Below are 16691 nucleotides of genomic sequence, written 5' to 3'. Positions count from 1 at the left end.
CATGTGAGGAATGTGTGTGGGGAGTTTGGGGACAGCACAGAAAGCAGTTCTGTAAGGGCTGTAGGCGGAGTCGAGCATGCATGTGTTCCAACTGCAGCACAAAATCTCTGATTGGTCCTCTATGAGCTTTATCATCTTCTCCTGGCCCTCAATTATCTGTTCTTGCCCATGTCTCTTCTCCTGGCTATCTACTTCTAGTTTTTCATTTATTGTCTGTCTCCATGCTCTGTGCTTGCTATCAGCCTGATCAGATGATTGCAAACGGTCTGGGTGGTTTCAGAAGGGGATCAATACAAGCGCCTACAGACACTATTCTGAATACTGACACCATTTTCCACAGATGAGGGTGATCGAAGCTGAAATCACACTACTGAGGGTAACCGAAGATGCAAGGGTGCATCTCCTGCATGCGTGTGGCTTCAGACCAGGTCTGCATGCTGCTTGCCTGTGTGCTGCTTTGGTTCCTGCAGAAGTAAATGCTGATTGGCGCAGCAAAGTTTCCTACAACAGGGGAAGAAACACAGCAGCTCTGCCAAGGAACTTTCGGCAGAGGATTGCAGAGTACCTGCAGGAAAGTTTCCAAGAGATCTCCATGCAGAATTTCCAAGAGATCTCGGTGTACATTAACAAACTTTTCTGCAGGATCTCCACTGCACAGCTGCACAGGGGAATGCAAAGCAGGTGCAAACAATATCTAGTGTTGTTAATTTCAATCCCACATGCACCACGTAACAAAATAAAGAACTCCTCTACTTCATGTCACCGTGCAGTACCAAAGAAAAATGAGTACTTACCAGAGCTCCCTCTCCTGCTTCAAGCACGTCAGAGCCAGACTGCTGGAACTGGCTAGACCGATCTGGAGTTAAAAAGAGTTCCTGGCTCTCCACACCACCAGACGAGCCTATTGCCTGTTGCACATCCTTCTCCAACTCAACCTCCTCATCCATGGGGTTTACTCTGCTGGCCGTTGCCTCCAGTCCCCCCAAAGTATCCACGGGGCTCTTGGCAGTGGAGGTAGGGTCACCACCAAGGATGGCATGCAGCTCCTTGTAGAAGCAGCATGTTTTCAGCACCAAGCCAGAGGGATGGTCGGTCTCCTTTGCTTTCTGATATGCCTGCCTCAGCTCCTTGATCTTAGGGTACGTCTACACTACGGGATTATTCCGATTTTACATAAACCGATTTTATAAAACAGATTGTATAAAGTCGAGTGCATGCGGCCACATTAAGCACATTAATTCGGCGGTGTGCGTCCATAGTCCGAGGCTAGCGTCGATTTCCGGAGCGTTGCATTGTGGGTAGCTATTCCACAGCTATCACATAGTTCCCACAGTCTCTCCTGCCCCTTAGAATTCTGGATTGAGAGCCCAGTGGCTGATGGGGCAAAAATCATTGTCACGGGTGGTTCTGGGTAAATGTCGTCAGTCATTCCTTCCTCCAGGAAAGCAATGGCAGACAATCATTTCGCATCCTTTTTCCCTGGATTGCCCTGGCCATAGCACGGCAACCATGGAACCCGTTCACCCTTTTTTTTTTTTTTTTTTTTACAGTCACCGTATGTGTACTGGATGCCGCGGACAGAGGCGATACTCCAGTGCTACACAGTAGCATTCATTTGCTTTTGCATGATAGCAGAGATGGTTACCAGTCGTTCTGTACCGTCTGCTGCCAGTGTAATTTGGCAATGAGATGACGGTTATCTGTCCTTCTGTGCTGTCTGTTACTATCATGGGTGCCCCTGGCTGAGATCGGCCGGGGGAGCAAAAGCAAAAATGGGAATAACTCCCTGAGTCAATCCCTCCTTTATGGTTTCTAAAAATAGAGTCAGTCCTGCCTAGAACATGGGGCAAATGTACTAGAGAAGCAGTGTATCAGAGAGTACAGCTGCTCTGTGTCAGATTCCCACAGAAATGATGAGCTACATGCCATCCACGGGGGGTGCCCCTGCAACAACCCCACCCATTGCTTCCCTTCTCCCCCCCAACCTTCCTGAGCTACCGTGGCAGTGTCCCCCCCATTTGTGTCATGAAGTAATAAAGAATGCAGGAATAAGAAACACTGAGTTTTTAATGACATAAAATGAGCCAGTTGCTATGATGAAGACGGTTACCAGCCGTTCTGTACCATCTACTGGGAATGACGGGGAGTCATTCCTATTTTCACCCAGGCGCCCCCGGCCAGCCTCACCTAAAGCCAGCCAGGCTGATAAGAAGGACGGTTACCAGTCCTACTGCACCGTCTGCCAAGAGGGAGGGGAGAGGAGTGGATACTTCTCTTCACTGCTGCAGCATCGCGTCTACCAGCAGCATTCAGTAGACACAGGGTGACACTGAAAGAAGTCAAGAAACGATTTCTTTCCCTTTTCTTTCACGTGGGTGCGGGGGAGTAAATTGACGAGCTATTCCCTGAACCACGCCGGACAATGTGTTTGAACCTACAGGCATTGGGAGCTCAGCCAAGAATGCAAATACTTTTCGGAGACTGCTGGGGACTGTGGGATAGCTGGAGTCCTCAGTACCCCCTCCCTCCCTCCATGAGCGTCCTTTGAGTCTCTGGCTTCCCGTTATGCTTGTCACGCAGCACTGTGTAGCCTGTAGATTTTTTTTTCAAACGCTTTGGCATTTCGTCTTCTGTAACGGAGCTCTGATAGAACAGATTTGTTTCCCCATACAGCGATCAGATCCAGTATCTCCTGTACGGTCCATGCTGGAGCTCTTTTTGGATTTGGAACTGCATCGCCACCCGTGCTGATCAGAGCTCCACACTGGGCAAACAGGAAATGAAAATCAAAATTTCGCGGGGCTTTTCCTGTTTACTTTGCCACTGCACCCGAGTTCAGATTGCTGTCCAGAGCGGTCACAGTGGTGCACTGTGGGATACCGCCCAGAGGCCAATACCGTTGATTTGCGGCCACACTATCCCTAATCTGATACGGTAATACCGATTTTAGCGCTACTCCTCTCATCGGGTGGAGTACAGAAACCGATTTAAAGAGCCCTTTATATCGATATAAAGGGCCTCGTAGTGTGGACGGGTACAGCGTTAAATCGGTTTAACGCTGCTAAAATCGGTTTAAATGTGTAATGTAAACCAGGCCTTAGCAGGTCATTGCTGCATGTCCTTTTCATGCCATGCCATGAGCAATCCGTTCATAGGTGTCAAGTTCCTACAGCTGGATCAGAGCTGTGACTGCATAGTCTCCTCTCCGCACAGATCCAACAGATCCAGCAACTCGAGTGTACTCAAAGCGTGATCACATTTGCTGGAGAAAGCTGGCATAGACAGCTGGGAAGATGCAATGTAAACTGTCCACCCCGAGCAAACATGAAGAGTAATTTCAAAAATTTCTGGGGTTTTAAAGGGAGAGCGGTGCATGCCTATGTACCTGGCTGCAGGGCAGTGGAGTAGGAACTGCTGACAAGAGCAATCATGATGGGCATTGTGGAACACCTCCTGGGGGCCACTTAGGGTGACCCAAGCAAGCACATTGTCTACAACGACACTGCATCGCTCTAACTTAGTCGCAAAAAGCTCTATGCCACTCATCGAGGTGGTTTTATTATGTCTGCATAGCAGGAGAGTTAAATCGGTGGGGGAGCATTGTTGTGTATAGACCGCCACTGTTTTGTCAACAAAACCTGACTTTTGTTGACAAAACTGTGTAGTGTAGACAAGGCCTGAGGTGGCAGAGGCAGGGAAACTCCCTACCACATCTTTAGACCCTTCATAATATGGTTACAGACCTAGAGACGCATAGGCACTGACTCCCACTCTACACAGGGTGTCTGTGTGTGTGCTCGACCTCTCCTCCGCCCCATGCCTGCCTCTACTCCACCACTTCCTCCAAGCCCCCACTGTGCCTTTTTCTTCCCCCACTCCACCCTTCCCGCAAGCCCCCATCCTGCTTTTCCTTCCCTGCTCTAATGATGTTTGAATCATTACTATCTACTGTACCACGAGACCCAGAAACCATAAATACCTTACATTTATATAGTAAACCAGCTGAAAATTCTCAGGACAAAGATGTTTTTCTGACTGTGTTTACTGGTGACCCTTGACAGTTGCCTTAGATAATTAAATAAATATCTGTAACTAGATAACCTCAGTATTTGCAGTGCTCAGCGTGTTTCCTACAGTAAATACAGAGAATCACAAGAGAAGACCACAGTAATCTTACCTATTCACCCTAGGTAAAAATGGCAAGTTTTTAAAAGCAAATGCATAGATACATACATACCCCTCACCACACACAACTGTGCCACATGTGTGTAGGCAGTTCTGACAAAGCTAAAAAGCTGTAATACTGTAACATATTGCAAATTCTTTTAACACCAGAGTGGGATATTTTTAAATGGTCTTAAAATGAGGTCCACACAAAGAAAGCTTAAAAAATAAATGGTAAGGAAGCATTTCACACTTACCTGAACATGATCAGCCCAATTCTCCTGAGTCATGGTTTTCTAAAAAGACCAAAAAATCTCTAAAATATGTTTTTAAAGCATATTATACACATCAAGTGGAAATTTAACACACAGACAGCATTTATGACATAGGAATGCAATCTGGTATGCACTGAAAATCTCTAGGTTCTCATATATCATCATGAAGGGCACATTAGAAAAATATTGCTTAGATTAGTTAATTCAGAGAAATGTTTGAGTACAGCACAAGATTATTATCCAAACCTCAATCTGCACTTACAATATGAAGGTGTAGCAAGGGGGCCCCACTCCCCCGCGCTCCTGAGGGACATAGACCAGAGAAGATGCGGCCATGGGTGGAGGCCCCGCCGCCCGTCCCTGCCTCCTGGAAGTCAAGGGGTGGGACAGGAAGTCCAAGGCCCGTCCCGCCTGTCCCAGCCCCCCTGGAAGTCAGACGCTAGGGCCCGGGCTCCGGCTGGGCCCGGCCTACCCCGTGCCCGAAGGGGTACTGGCCTGACCTCCCCTGGGGCCAGTACTCAGAGGAGCCGACTGAGCGGTCCGAAGCTTGGCCTGTGGAGGAGCTGTCTGGACCTCCCGGCGCCCGGTACCCTGAGGAGTGGACCGGATCTCCCGACACCCAATACTCCGACGAGTGGACTGGATCTCCTGATGCCAGACACCCTGAGGAACCCATGATCTGGGACCCCCCGGACTACGCTGACAGAGGGCAGGTACCCAGTGAGGGGGAGGTTGGAAGTGGCCCGGGGGCAGCCGACCGCAGTCAGGCTGCAGGCTCACCTGAGCCGATGGCAGTATGTTTCGGTCAGGATCCTCCACTGACCGCTAGTGGTGTTGACCGCTACGAGGGCCCCGGGCTGGAACGCAGTGGAGTGGGAGGGCCTGCGTTCCCCCGCCACCTCTTCAAGGGTGGCAGACTCTCCCTCCCCTGACCGGTGGAAGCTATATACTGTTCCCCTGTGCTCAGCTCTGCTGACGAGGCCTGAGCCTAGACTGTGTGTGTTGCCCCGCCCTGCCTAAGGGCCTGGGCCACTTGCTAACTGTTGTGAGTTCACTCCACCCCGCAGCAAGGGACGGACCCCAAGTCAACGGAGCGCGGTGGGCCGGTGTGGTTCCCCTCCGCCCGCAAGGAGGGTTGAGCCCCGGCGCCACTCTACTACAGAAGGCCACACAGAATCCTATCCAGATCATACTGAAGCTTCTCATATACCTTATAAAATAGAGATAATCCAACCAGACCTACTTTGTAGTGGGTGCAAAACTACAGATAACTTCCAACTGCACAGGTAGGTAAGACTGCTGAAAACTGAGACATTGCTGAACTCAGTAAAGCAACAGAATACTTAAATTTCATGATGCTTTTAGCACACCCAACACAAACTCCCAGAAACACAGGAGACGCCTCCATGCCTATTCAGGCTGCTGCTGAACAACTGAATACTCCAAAAAATGTTCACATTGGTAACACGGAGAAGCGCCCTCTAAAACATGAGTGTGCTTATACCCAGGGAATTAATGAGCTTTGCACAGGACAAATGGAAGGTACCCTTCCCCTGAACACCAGCCTTGTCTTTGTTAATGTACTTAGGATGACTACACTGCCAAACATGGTGGAACAATTCTGTCCTCCCTGAGACCCAAACTGTTGATTGGGAGAGCACCTCTTGCAGTTTACTGAACACCCTTAACTGCCACTGAAGTCACTGGGAGTGGACGGCATTTGGTGCCCTGCAGGACTGGTCCCTATCATAAATATAATAGTATAATAAAACATACCCATAGATTTATCAGTCTATAATATCTCAGTCCAAGCACTCGTAAGTGTGATTTGAGTCTCAATGCCTTTCTGTATTACTACAGCATGACTACCCTCTACCTGCATACCAACCTCACGTTTCCAGCATCTCTATTTTATTGTTCAGATCACAACAAAAATAAATCCATACATACATTGTATAAACATACCTCAACAAACCTCTTGTAGAAGAGATATTTCAGAGATCCTAAGTGTCGCTGATTTATGACATTCGGACAGAGAGCTGAAACGAAAGAAAGGTCTTTAAGACAACACAACATATGAACTTGCTTGAAGTGTTCTTTTCTAGACAGTACTTTTTTTCTCCCCAATATAAAAATCACTTTAAATGATGCAAACACAGAAAGACACTATCCACACCTGAAACAAAGAGGGCCAGAAGCATCCTGGCTTTGCCTATATTAAAACTGCTAATTGTGTTTAAAACCAGATTAGCATTTGTAGTGTAAACAAGCCCATAAATATATTTTGCAATTTGGCATGTGGTACTATAGGCAGTTTTCTGCTGCTGTGGCTGCTGCTGCTTCTCTCTCTCTTTCTCTCTCTTTTTTTTTTTTTTTTTGAGGGGTTGGTGAGAAAAATCATTTAAGCCTTAGCAATATATACACTGGACATAACATATATCTTAAACATCCAGGATACATTCCCATAGAGATGAAAATGTACAAGAATTTAAAAGCTGGGGAGCACAAATTCAAAGAACAAATTCAAAAGAAAATAGAATTATTAACACCCCAAGCAGAAAGTCATACGTTTGCAATAGACACACTATACACATCTTTGATGCACCAAGATGTTCCAGTAGCAAAAACAAGCTAATACAAAAGAGTAAAGTCAACGGGTACATTTTCAAAAGTGCCCAAATGACTTAGGGTCCTAAATCTCATTGCCTTTCATGAGATTTAAGGTCATAAATCACCTTTAAAATGTGATTTAAGCCTTGTCTACACTATAGTTTTCTCAACAAAAGGCAGCTTTTGCTGACAAAACAGGGGAGGTGTACACTCTACAAAGCTACTTTTCGTGGCAAAACTCTGCTGTTTTGCTGAAAAAATAAAGCCACCTCAGTGAGAGGCATTGAACTTTTTGAGCAAAGTTAAAGAGACAAAATGTCAGCATAAACACTGCCGTTCATTATATCACCAGAACTGGCCTCACCTAGCATCCCACAATGCCCATCTTGACCGCTCTGCTTACTCTTTTGAACTCGGCTGCCCTGCATCTAGCTATCATGTTTTTTGCTAAATTGGCATAAGTAAACAAATAATAACAGTAATTCCCAGTTCTTATAGAATCATAGAAATTTAGGGCTGGAAGAGACCTTGAGAGCTCATCTAGTCCATCCCCCTGCACTGAGGCAAGACCAAGTAAACCGAGACCATCTCCAACAGGTGTTTGTCCCACCTGGGCATAAAAAGTTCCAAAGATGGGGATTCTACAACCTCCCTTGGAAGCCTGTTCCACAGCTTAACTACCCAAATAGTCAAAGTTTTTCCTAATATCTAATCTAAATCTCCCTTACTGTAGATTAAGCCCATTACTTCTTGTCCTACCCTCAGTGGACATGGAGAACAACTGATCATCCTCTTTACAACATCCCTTAACATAGTGAAAAACTGTTATCAGGACCCCCTCAGTAATCTTTTCTCAAGATTTAACATGATCAATTTTTTTAACCTTTCCTCATACGACAGGTTTTATCTTGTTTGTTGCTCTCCTCTGGACTCCCTCCAATTTGTCCATATCTTTCCTAAAGCATGATGCCAAGAATAGAACGATGTACTCCTGTCGAGACCTCACCAGAGCCGAGTAGACTGGGACAATTACTTCCCATGTATTTTATATATGACACTCCAGTTAATATACCCAGCATATTAGCGTTTTTCACAACTGCATCACATTGGTGGCTCATTTTCAATTTGGATTCCACTATAACCTCCAGATCCTTTTATGCAATCCTACCACTTAGCCAGTTATTCCCCATTGTGTAGCTGTGCATTTGATATTTCCTACTTAAGTGAAGTACTCTGCACTTGTCTTTATTGAATTTCATCTTGTTGATTTCAGACCAATTCTCCAATTTGTCAATTCGTTTTGAATTCTAAGCCTGTCCTCCAAAGTGCTTGCAAGCCCTCCCACATTGGTGTCACCCATAAATTTTCTAAGCATATTCTCCACAGGGGGACCCCACTACATATGCTCTTCCCAGTCTGACAGAGAACTATTGATAAATACTCTGAGTACATTTCTTAAACCAGTTGTACACCCACTGTATAGTAATTTAATCTGGATCACATTTCCCCAGTTTGCTTATGAGAATGTCATGTCTAGGGCCCTACCAAATTCATGGCACATTTTGGTCAATTTCATGGTCATAGGATTTTAAAAATCATAAATTTCATGATTTCAGTTATTGAAATCTGAAATGCCATGGTTTTGTAATTGTAGGGATCCTGGCCCAAAAAGGAGTTGGGGGTGGAGGTGCAAGGTTATTGGGGGGTGGAGGGTTGCAGGACTACACTTACTTCTGCTCTGCTGCTGGCAGCAGCGCTGCCTTCAGAGCTGGGCAGCTGGAGAGCGGCATCTGCTGGCTGGGAGCCCAGCTCTGAAGGCAGAGCTGCCACCAGTAGCAGCACAGAAGTAAGGATGGCATGGGATGGTGTTGCCACCCTTACTTCTGCGCTGATGTTGGAGGGGCACTGCCTTCAGAGCTGGGCACCCGGCCAACAGCCACTGCTCTTCAGCTGCCCAGCTCTGAAGGCAGCACAGATGTAAGGGTGGCAATACTGCGATCCCCTAAAATAACCTTGTGATCCCCTCTGCAACTCCTTTTGGGGGGGGCTACAACCAAAAAATATTACTCAAAAGGGGGGGACTCAGCTCAAAAATTTTGAAAACTGCTCAGGATGAGGGGAGGGGACAGCCAGGGGCTGTGTGCAGGCAGGGGGTAGCTCAGGGTGCAGGCAGGGGACGGCTGGGGCTGTGTATGGGTGGGGAGAGCTCAGGGTGCAGGAAGAATAGCTAGGGGCTGTGTGCCAGAAAGGCTCCCCCTGCGGTGGCTGTTCCCCAAGGGCTCTGCTAGCCCCACAGCTCAGTCCCCACACCCAGGTGGCTCTTACCAGTTGCCTGAGCAGTCAAAGAGAGCTGGAAGCCACAACCCCAGGCACCAGCAGCAGATGGGAGAATGGCCCACTCCATGGCACCACCTGCCAGAGGAGCAGCTGCCCCGCAATGCCTGGCTCTGGCTTCCCACCTACAACCTGGCCAGAGGGCTGGGCTGGGCCTGAGGAGGCCTGGGGGAGAGGAGAAGCTGTGAGGGGGATGGAGCAGCCCCCAGACTGCCCCACTCTGGGAACAGCACTGCGGTTTGGGGGGCCAATGCCCTTGGTCTCCCTCAGCTGTGCCCATGGGCTCACAGCTTCTGCCCATGGGGAGCACCAGGACTTGGAGCTTCAGTCCCACATGGCTCCCGGCTTCAGCAGGAGGTGGGGAATCCTGGGGCTCCTGGATTCAGCCGCACACTGCTCCTGGCTTTGAGGGCAGGGGGCCCCCGCTGGTTTCAACCTTCCACACCACTCCTGGCTTGGGGAAGGGGGACTTCAGCCTCGCGCCACTCCCAGCTTCAGCCCCGCAAGGAGGTGCTGGAGCTCCTGACTTCAGCTCCACAGGAGGTGCCAGGGTTCAGGGCACCGGGTGCCAGCCATGGGGCCCTGCAGCCTCCCTGAAAAGGCTCATAGATCCCCAGTTGAGGGCTGCTGGTATAGGGTAAAAGCACACAAAAGTCCACATTGTATGCAAAGAGACCAGATTTCACGGACCATGATGCATTTTTCATGGCCGTGAATTTGGTAGGGCTCTAGCATGTGGGACCATGTCAAAAGTCTTACTAAAATCAAGATATAGCACATCATCTGCTTCCCCCTTACTCACAGCCAGTAACCCTGACAAAGGGCTTGGCTACCCTCAGAACTCCAAAGCGCTGCCGCAGGAGCGCTCCCACAGCAGCGCTTTGAAGTGCGAGTGTGGTCGCGGCACCAGCATTGGGAGAGAGCTCTCCCAGCGCTGCACCTACTCCACCTCCCCGTGGGGATTAGCTTACAGCTGCGCTCCCAGCGCTGGGGCACTGTTTACACTGGCGCTTTACAGCGCTGTAACTTGCTACGCTCAGGGGGTGTTTTTTCACATCCCTGAGCAAAAAAGTTGCAGCGCTGTAAAGCGCCAGTGTAGCCAAGGCCAAAGATGGCAATTGGGTTGGTTTAGCATGATTTCTTCTTCACAAAATCATGCTGGCTACTCCTAATAACCCTATTATCCTTCAAGTGCTTACAAGTTGATTGACAAATTGTTTTAGTAACTTTAGGCTGACTGGCCTATAATTCACCGGGTCCTGTTTGTTACCCCTTTTAAAAAGAGGTGCTATGTTTGCTGACATTCATCTATTCTCCAGGAGTTCTCAAAAATAATTGCTAACGGTTCTGAGATTTAGATTCAGATTCAATTAAGTACCCTAGGATTAATTTTCATCAGACCTTCCTGACTTCAATATATCTAATGTACCTAAATATTCTTTAATTTGTTCTTTCCCTATTTTGGCTTGTGTTCCTTCCTCCTTGTTGTTAATATTAATTGTGCTGAGTATCAGATGAGCCATAATCTTTCTGGTGAAGACAGAAGCGAAACTGGCATTAAATAGGTCAGCCTTCTTGATCTCACCAGTTATTAGCTCTTATTCCCTAGTCACTAGAGGACCTATACTTTATTTCATCTTTCGCTTGCTCCTAATGTATTTAAAGAACCTCTTCTTATTGCTTTTTATGTCTTCTGCTAGTTGTAATTCCTGTTGTGCCTTAGCCTTTCTGATTTTCTCCCTGCCTGCTCATGCTGTTTATTCATTTGTACTCCTCCTTAGCAATGTGTCCATCTTTCCACATTTTGTAGGATTCCTTTTTGATTTTCAGGACATTACAGAGCTCCTGATGGAGCCATATTAGCGTCTTACTATTCCTGCTATCTTTCTTTTGCACAGTGATAGTTTGTAGTTGTGCCTTTGATACTATCTTCCTGAAAAACTGCCAGATCTCCCAAACACCCTTTTCCCTCAGAATTTCTCACCATGGGACCTTACCTACCAGTTCTTTGACTTTGTTGAAGTCTGCTTTTTTTGAAGGCCATTGTCCTTATTCTGCTGTTCTCACTCCTTCCTTTCTTTAGAACCATGACATCTTATAATTTCGTGATCACTTTCACCCAAATTGCCTTTAGATTTGCAACCAATTCCTCTCTGGCACTCAGAATTGAGTCTGAAATGGCTGCCCCCTGGTTACACAGCACTTTTCATCAGCAGATTCCCAAGCAGGTCAATATCATTATCCCCATTTTACAAATGAGAACACTGAGACACAGAGAGGTAGAGTGACTTGCCCATAGTTACACAGACCAGTGACAGAGCAGGGAACTGAACTCAGGTCTACTGAGTCCCAGCACAGTGCCCTCTCCAAGACAGCATAAGACAATCTATTGCAGTGGCTCTCAAACTTTTTTTTACTGGTCACCCCTTTCACATAGTAAGTCTCTGAGTATGACCCCTTTTATAAATAGGAAGCAATGCAGGGATTGGGGTTTTATAGATTCTAGGGCTGGAAGGGACCTCGAGAGGTCATCAAGTCCAGTCCCCTGCCCTCATGGCAGGGCCAAATACTGTCTAGACCATCCCTGATAGACATTTATCTAACCTACTCTTAAATATCTCCAGAGATGGAGATTCCACAACCTCCCTAGGCAGTTTATTCCAGTGTTTAACCCCCCTGACAGTTAGGAACTTTTTCCTAATGTCCAACCTAAACCTGCCTTGCTGCAGTTTAAGCCCATTGCTTCTTGTTCTTTCATTAGAGGCTAAGGTGAACAAGTTTTCTCCCTCCTCCTTATGACACCCTTTTAGATACCTGAAAACTGCTATCATGTCCCCTCTCAGTCTTCTCTTTTCCAAACTAAACAAACCCAATTCTTTCAGCCTTCCTTCATAGGTCATGTTCTCAAGACCTTTAATCATTCTTGTTGCTCTTCTCTGGACCCTCTTCAATTTCTCCACATCTTTCTTGAAATGCGGTGCCCAGAACTGGACACAATACTCCAGTTGAGGCCTAACCAGCACAGAGTAGAGTGGAAGAACGACTTCTTGTGTCTTGCTCACAACACACCTGTTAATGCATCCCAGAATCACATGTGCTTTTTTTGCATCATCATCACACTGTTGTGATGTTAGGCAAAAGTTACTTTGCCTATCATCTTCCGACAGATTAGGCATTTTCTCTTTAGTTCTAATATTACACTCGTTCACCTGACTCCAGAGTAACATCCTTTGAAAATACTTAACTCAAAGAAACTCTGTGAAGTACAGGTAGAGTTTCCCATGGTGGCTGTCCTCTGGTATGCACTGCATTCTCGCAATGTCTAAGGATGGTAGTGACATACCTAAACTAATGCACAGATTTCTGAGCAGCCCTCTTCTGCCCTCTGCTGTTTAAATACATGAGAAATAATCATTCTCAGTATATATTGTACAGTGTTATCTCTAGGGCTTAAAGGTTTGTACAAAATGCAATTCAGGATTAAATCTAAGGGAAAAACTGGTGGCAAAAACCACAAAAAATAAGCCAGCAACAGTATTCTTGCCAGCAAGTTAAAGAAGTATGGATTGGATGAATGGACTATAAAGTGGATAGATTACAAGGGATGCGAGGCTGGATCTGAGTCAGCCGTGTGTCCTCATTGCTAAGCAGCCAATGGCATATTGGGCTGCATTAGTAGGAGCATTGCCAGCCAATCAGGGGAAGTGATTATTGCCCTCTATTCGGCCTTAGTGAGGCCACATCTGGAGTACTGCATCCAGTTTTGGGCCCCCCACTACAGAAGGGTTGTGGACAAATTGGAGCGAGTCTAGCAGAAGGCAACGAAAATGAGTAGGGGGCTGGGGCACATGACTTATGAGGAGAGGCAGAGGGAACTGGGCTTGTTTAGTCTGCAGAAGAGAAGAGGGAGAGCGATATGATAGCAGCCTTCAACTACCTGAAGGGGGGTTCCAAAGAGGATGGAGCTCGGCTGTTCTAACAGATTTATATGTAGAAGGGATTCTGCAGGAGACCAGCAACCCTGGATAGCATGTGGATGCACGTGTGCCCCCCATCCCAACAGTGAGGCATCTGTAGTGATAGTTTGTGTCGGTGTCTTCTGAAGGAAGGGCACTCCTGTGCATACATTGGCTGGTTGTGTCCATCAGAGTAGAGAGTCCTTTATTTTGTCTGGCATCGTAAGACACTGGTTTATGCTGTGTCTGTGTGGGACATAATTCATAAGGAGCCATCCTTGCAGGCAATGCTTGTTTAATCTGGCATGTCTGATGACAAACGTTGTGGCTACCATGTGACCAAGAAGTTGTAGGCAAGTCCTGGCTGATATCTGTGGACTGTTCTTTGCCGTGGCTATGAGGCTGGTGAGAGTGAGAAACCATTGCCTTGGTAGAGAGGCTATGGCCTCGGTAGAATTGAGATGGGCCCCAATGAACTCCAACTCCTGCACTGGAGTCAGTGTTTATTTGGAGGCCCAATCTCGTAAAAAAGGTTACCATCTGTTTGGTGGCTTGTATTGCTGCCTGCCGTATTGATTGCATAGCTGCGCAGGCATGCTGCAACCACAGCCAGTACCTTCGAAAACAATTGAGGGGAAGCAGAGAGGCAGAAGGGAAGGACCTTTTATTGGAAGTGGTCCTGTCCAATGGTAAAACGGAAAAATCTGCGATGAGAGGGATAAGACGGTTACTCACCTTTGTAACTGTTGTTCTTCGAGATGTGTTGCTCATATCCATTCCAGTTAGGTGTGTGCGCGCCACGTGCACGTTCGTCGGAGAAACTTTTACCTTAGCAACCCAGGCGGGTCGGCTGGGCGCCCCCTGGAGTGGCGCCGCTATGGCGCCCAATATATATTCCAGCCGACCCGGCCACCCTTCAGTTCCTTCTTGCCGGCTACTCCGACAGTGGGGAAGGAGGGTGGGTTTGGAATGGATATGAGCAACACATCTCGAAGAACAACAGTTACAAAGGTGAGTAACCGTCTTTTCTTCTTCGAGTGATTGCTCATATCCATTCCAGTTAGGTGATTCCCAAGCCTTACCTAGGCAGTGGGGTTGGAGAGAGATGTGGCGGTATTTAAAACTGCTACGCCGAAGGCCGCATCATCTCTTGATTGTCTGACTAGCGCATAGTGTGCGGTGAATGTGTGGACCGATGACCAAGTCGCTGCACGGCATATCTCCTGGATAGGCATGTGCGCCAGGAAGGCTGCTGCCGACGCCTGAGCTCTCGTGGAATGTGCCGTGAGGTGGCTAGAGGGGACACGAGCTAAGTCGTAGCACGCGCGAATGCATGCAGTTACCCAGGAGGAAATCCTCTGAGAGGAGATTGGTTGACCTCTCATCCATTCTGCGATCGCCACAAACAGCTGAGGGGACTTCCGAAATGGCTTTGTTCGCTCAATGTAGAAAGCGAGCGCTCTATGTACATCTAAGGAGTGTAGCTGCTGCTCCCGCCGAGAAGAGTGTGGCTTTGGGAAGAAGACCGGGAGGAAGATGTCCTGGTTGGTATGGAAGGCAGAAACAACCTTAGGGAGGAACGCCGGGTGGGGTCGCAGGTGCACTATGTCCTTATGGAAGACGGTGTAGGGTGGATCCACTGTGAAAGCTCTCAGCTCTGAGACCCGTCTGGCCGATGTAATGGCCACCAAGAAGGCCGTCTTCCATGACAGGTATGTGAGCGAGCAAGTCGCCAGTGGCTCGAATGGCGGGAGCGGGAGCCTGTTCAGGACCACGTTAAGGTCCCAGGTAGGAGCAGGGCGGCGTACGGGGGGGTAGAGACGCTCCAGGCCTTTAACAAACCTGGCGACTAAGGGGTGGGAGAATATGGAGCGGCCACCCTCTCCTGGCCGAAAGGCGGATATGGCCGCTAAGTGTACCTTTAAGAAGGATGTCGCCAGGCCCTGCTGCTTAAGGTACCAGAGGTAGTCTAGGACCGTGGGAATTGGGGTCTGCGTAGGGTTCACCCCTTGAGAAGCGCACCAGCAAGAGAAACGCTTCCACTTGGCCCTGTACGTTGAGCGAGTGGAAGGCTTCCTGCTGTTAAGGAGTATATGTTGGACCGGTGCGGAGCAGCTGAGCTCTGCCGTGTTCAGCCATGCAGGAGCCACGCCGTGAGGTGCAGGGCCCGTAGGTCTGGGTGACGAAGCCTGCCGTGATCCTGCGTGATCAAGTCTGGGTGGAGAGGAAGGGGAATTGGGGGGTCCACAGATAGGTCCAGCAAGGCGGTGAACCAGTGCTGTCTGGGCCACGCAGGTGCGATCAGGATTAGATGCGCTTTGTCCCTGCGCAGCTTCAACACGACCTTGTGCACCAGAGGGAACGGAGGGAAGGCATACAGGAGGTGGCGGGTCCATGGCAGGAGAAATGCATCCGTGATCGACCCGGGAGAGAGACCCTGAAAGGAGCAAAACTCCTGGCACTTCCTGTTGGACTTGGTTGCGAAGAGGTCTATGCGGGGAAATCCCCACCTCTGGAAGATGGAATGGATGACATCCGGTCTGATCGACCATTCGTGGCAGAGGAAGGATCGGCTGAGTCTGTCCGCCAGCGTGTTCTTTACCCCTGGGAGGAAGGATGCCACCAGGTCTATCGACTGGGCTATGCAGAAGTCCCAGAGTCGAATGGTTTCCTGACATAGGGGAGACGAACGGGTTTCCCCCTGTTTGTTGATATAATACATGGCCGTTGTGTTGTCCGTGAGTACGGAAACACAACGGCCGTGTAGGTGTCATTGAAACGCCTGGCAGGCGAGGCGGACTGCCCTTAGCTCCCGGACATTTATGTGGAGTGACAGCTCTTGGGACGACCAGAGGCCCTGGGTGCGCAGGTCCCCTAGGTGAGCCCCCCACCCCAGGGATGATGCATCGGTTGTTAGAGTCATCGACGGTTGCTGTAGATGGAACGGCATCCCCGCACATACTAGGGATGGGGTCAGCCACCAGTCAAGGGAGCGGAGAGGGTCGGGGGGGCCGTCACCAATACATCCAGGTGGTCCCTGCTCGGGCGGAATATGGAATGAAGCCACGTTTGGAAGGGCCTCATTCGGAGCCTGGCATACTTTGTCATGTAAGTGCATGCGGCCGTATGCCCTAGAAGTGTGAGGCAGGTGCGAGCTGAGGTGATTGGGGAGGCCTGCAAGCTCCGAATGATCACAATGATCATCTGGAAGCGAGGTTGAGGTAAGTAGGCCCTGGCCTGAGTAGAGTCCAGGGTCGCGCCTATGAAGTCTAACCTCTGTGTGGGGACCAGGCTGGATTTCTCGGCATTGAGAAGCAGGCCTAGCTGGGAGAAGAGGTCCGTAACGGCCTCG

At 48.6% G+C, this 16691-nt stretch overlaps 1 protein-coding gene across 8 annotated transcripts in view; it reads right to left on the bottom strand.

Moving 5' to 3' along the window:
* Window positions 1-16691, bottom strand: part of EXD3 (exonuclease 3'-5' domain containing 3) — a 611569-nt gene that overhangs the window by 385910 nt on the left and 208968 nt on the right. For all 8 annotated transcript variants that reach the window (XM_030535478.1, XM_030535484.1, XM_030535479.1 and 5 more), the window contains 2 exons: window positions 6405-6478; window positions 4422-4460 (listed from right to left, as the gene is read on the bottom strand). In XM_030535478.1, the coding sequence (XP_030391338.1) occupies window positions 4422-4460; window positions 6405-6478 (113 nt within the window). The remainder of the gene's footprint in view (window positions 1-4421; window positions 4461-6404; window positions 6479-16691) is intronic.

This window comes from Gopherus evgoodei, chromosome 16, assembly GCF_007399415.2.
Source record: "Gopherus evgoodei ecotype Sinaloan lineage chromosome 16, rGopEvg1_v1.p, whole genome shotgun sequence".
Classification (NCBI taxonomy): Eukaryota; Metazoa; Chordata; order Testudines; family Testudinidae; genus Gopherus; species Gopherus evgoodei.
Note: the sequence above shows the minus strand (reverse complement) of the source record. Positions and strands in the feature narration are given on the sequence as shown.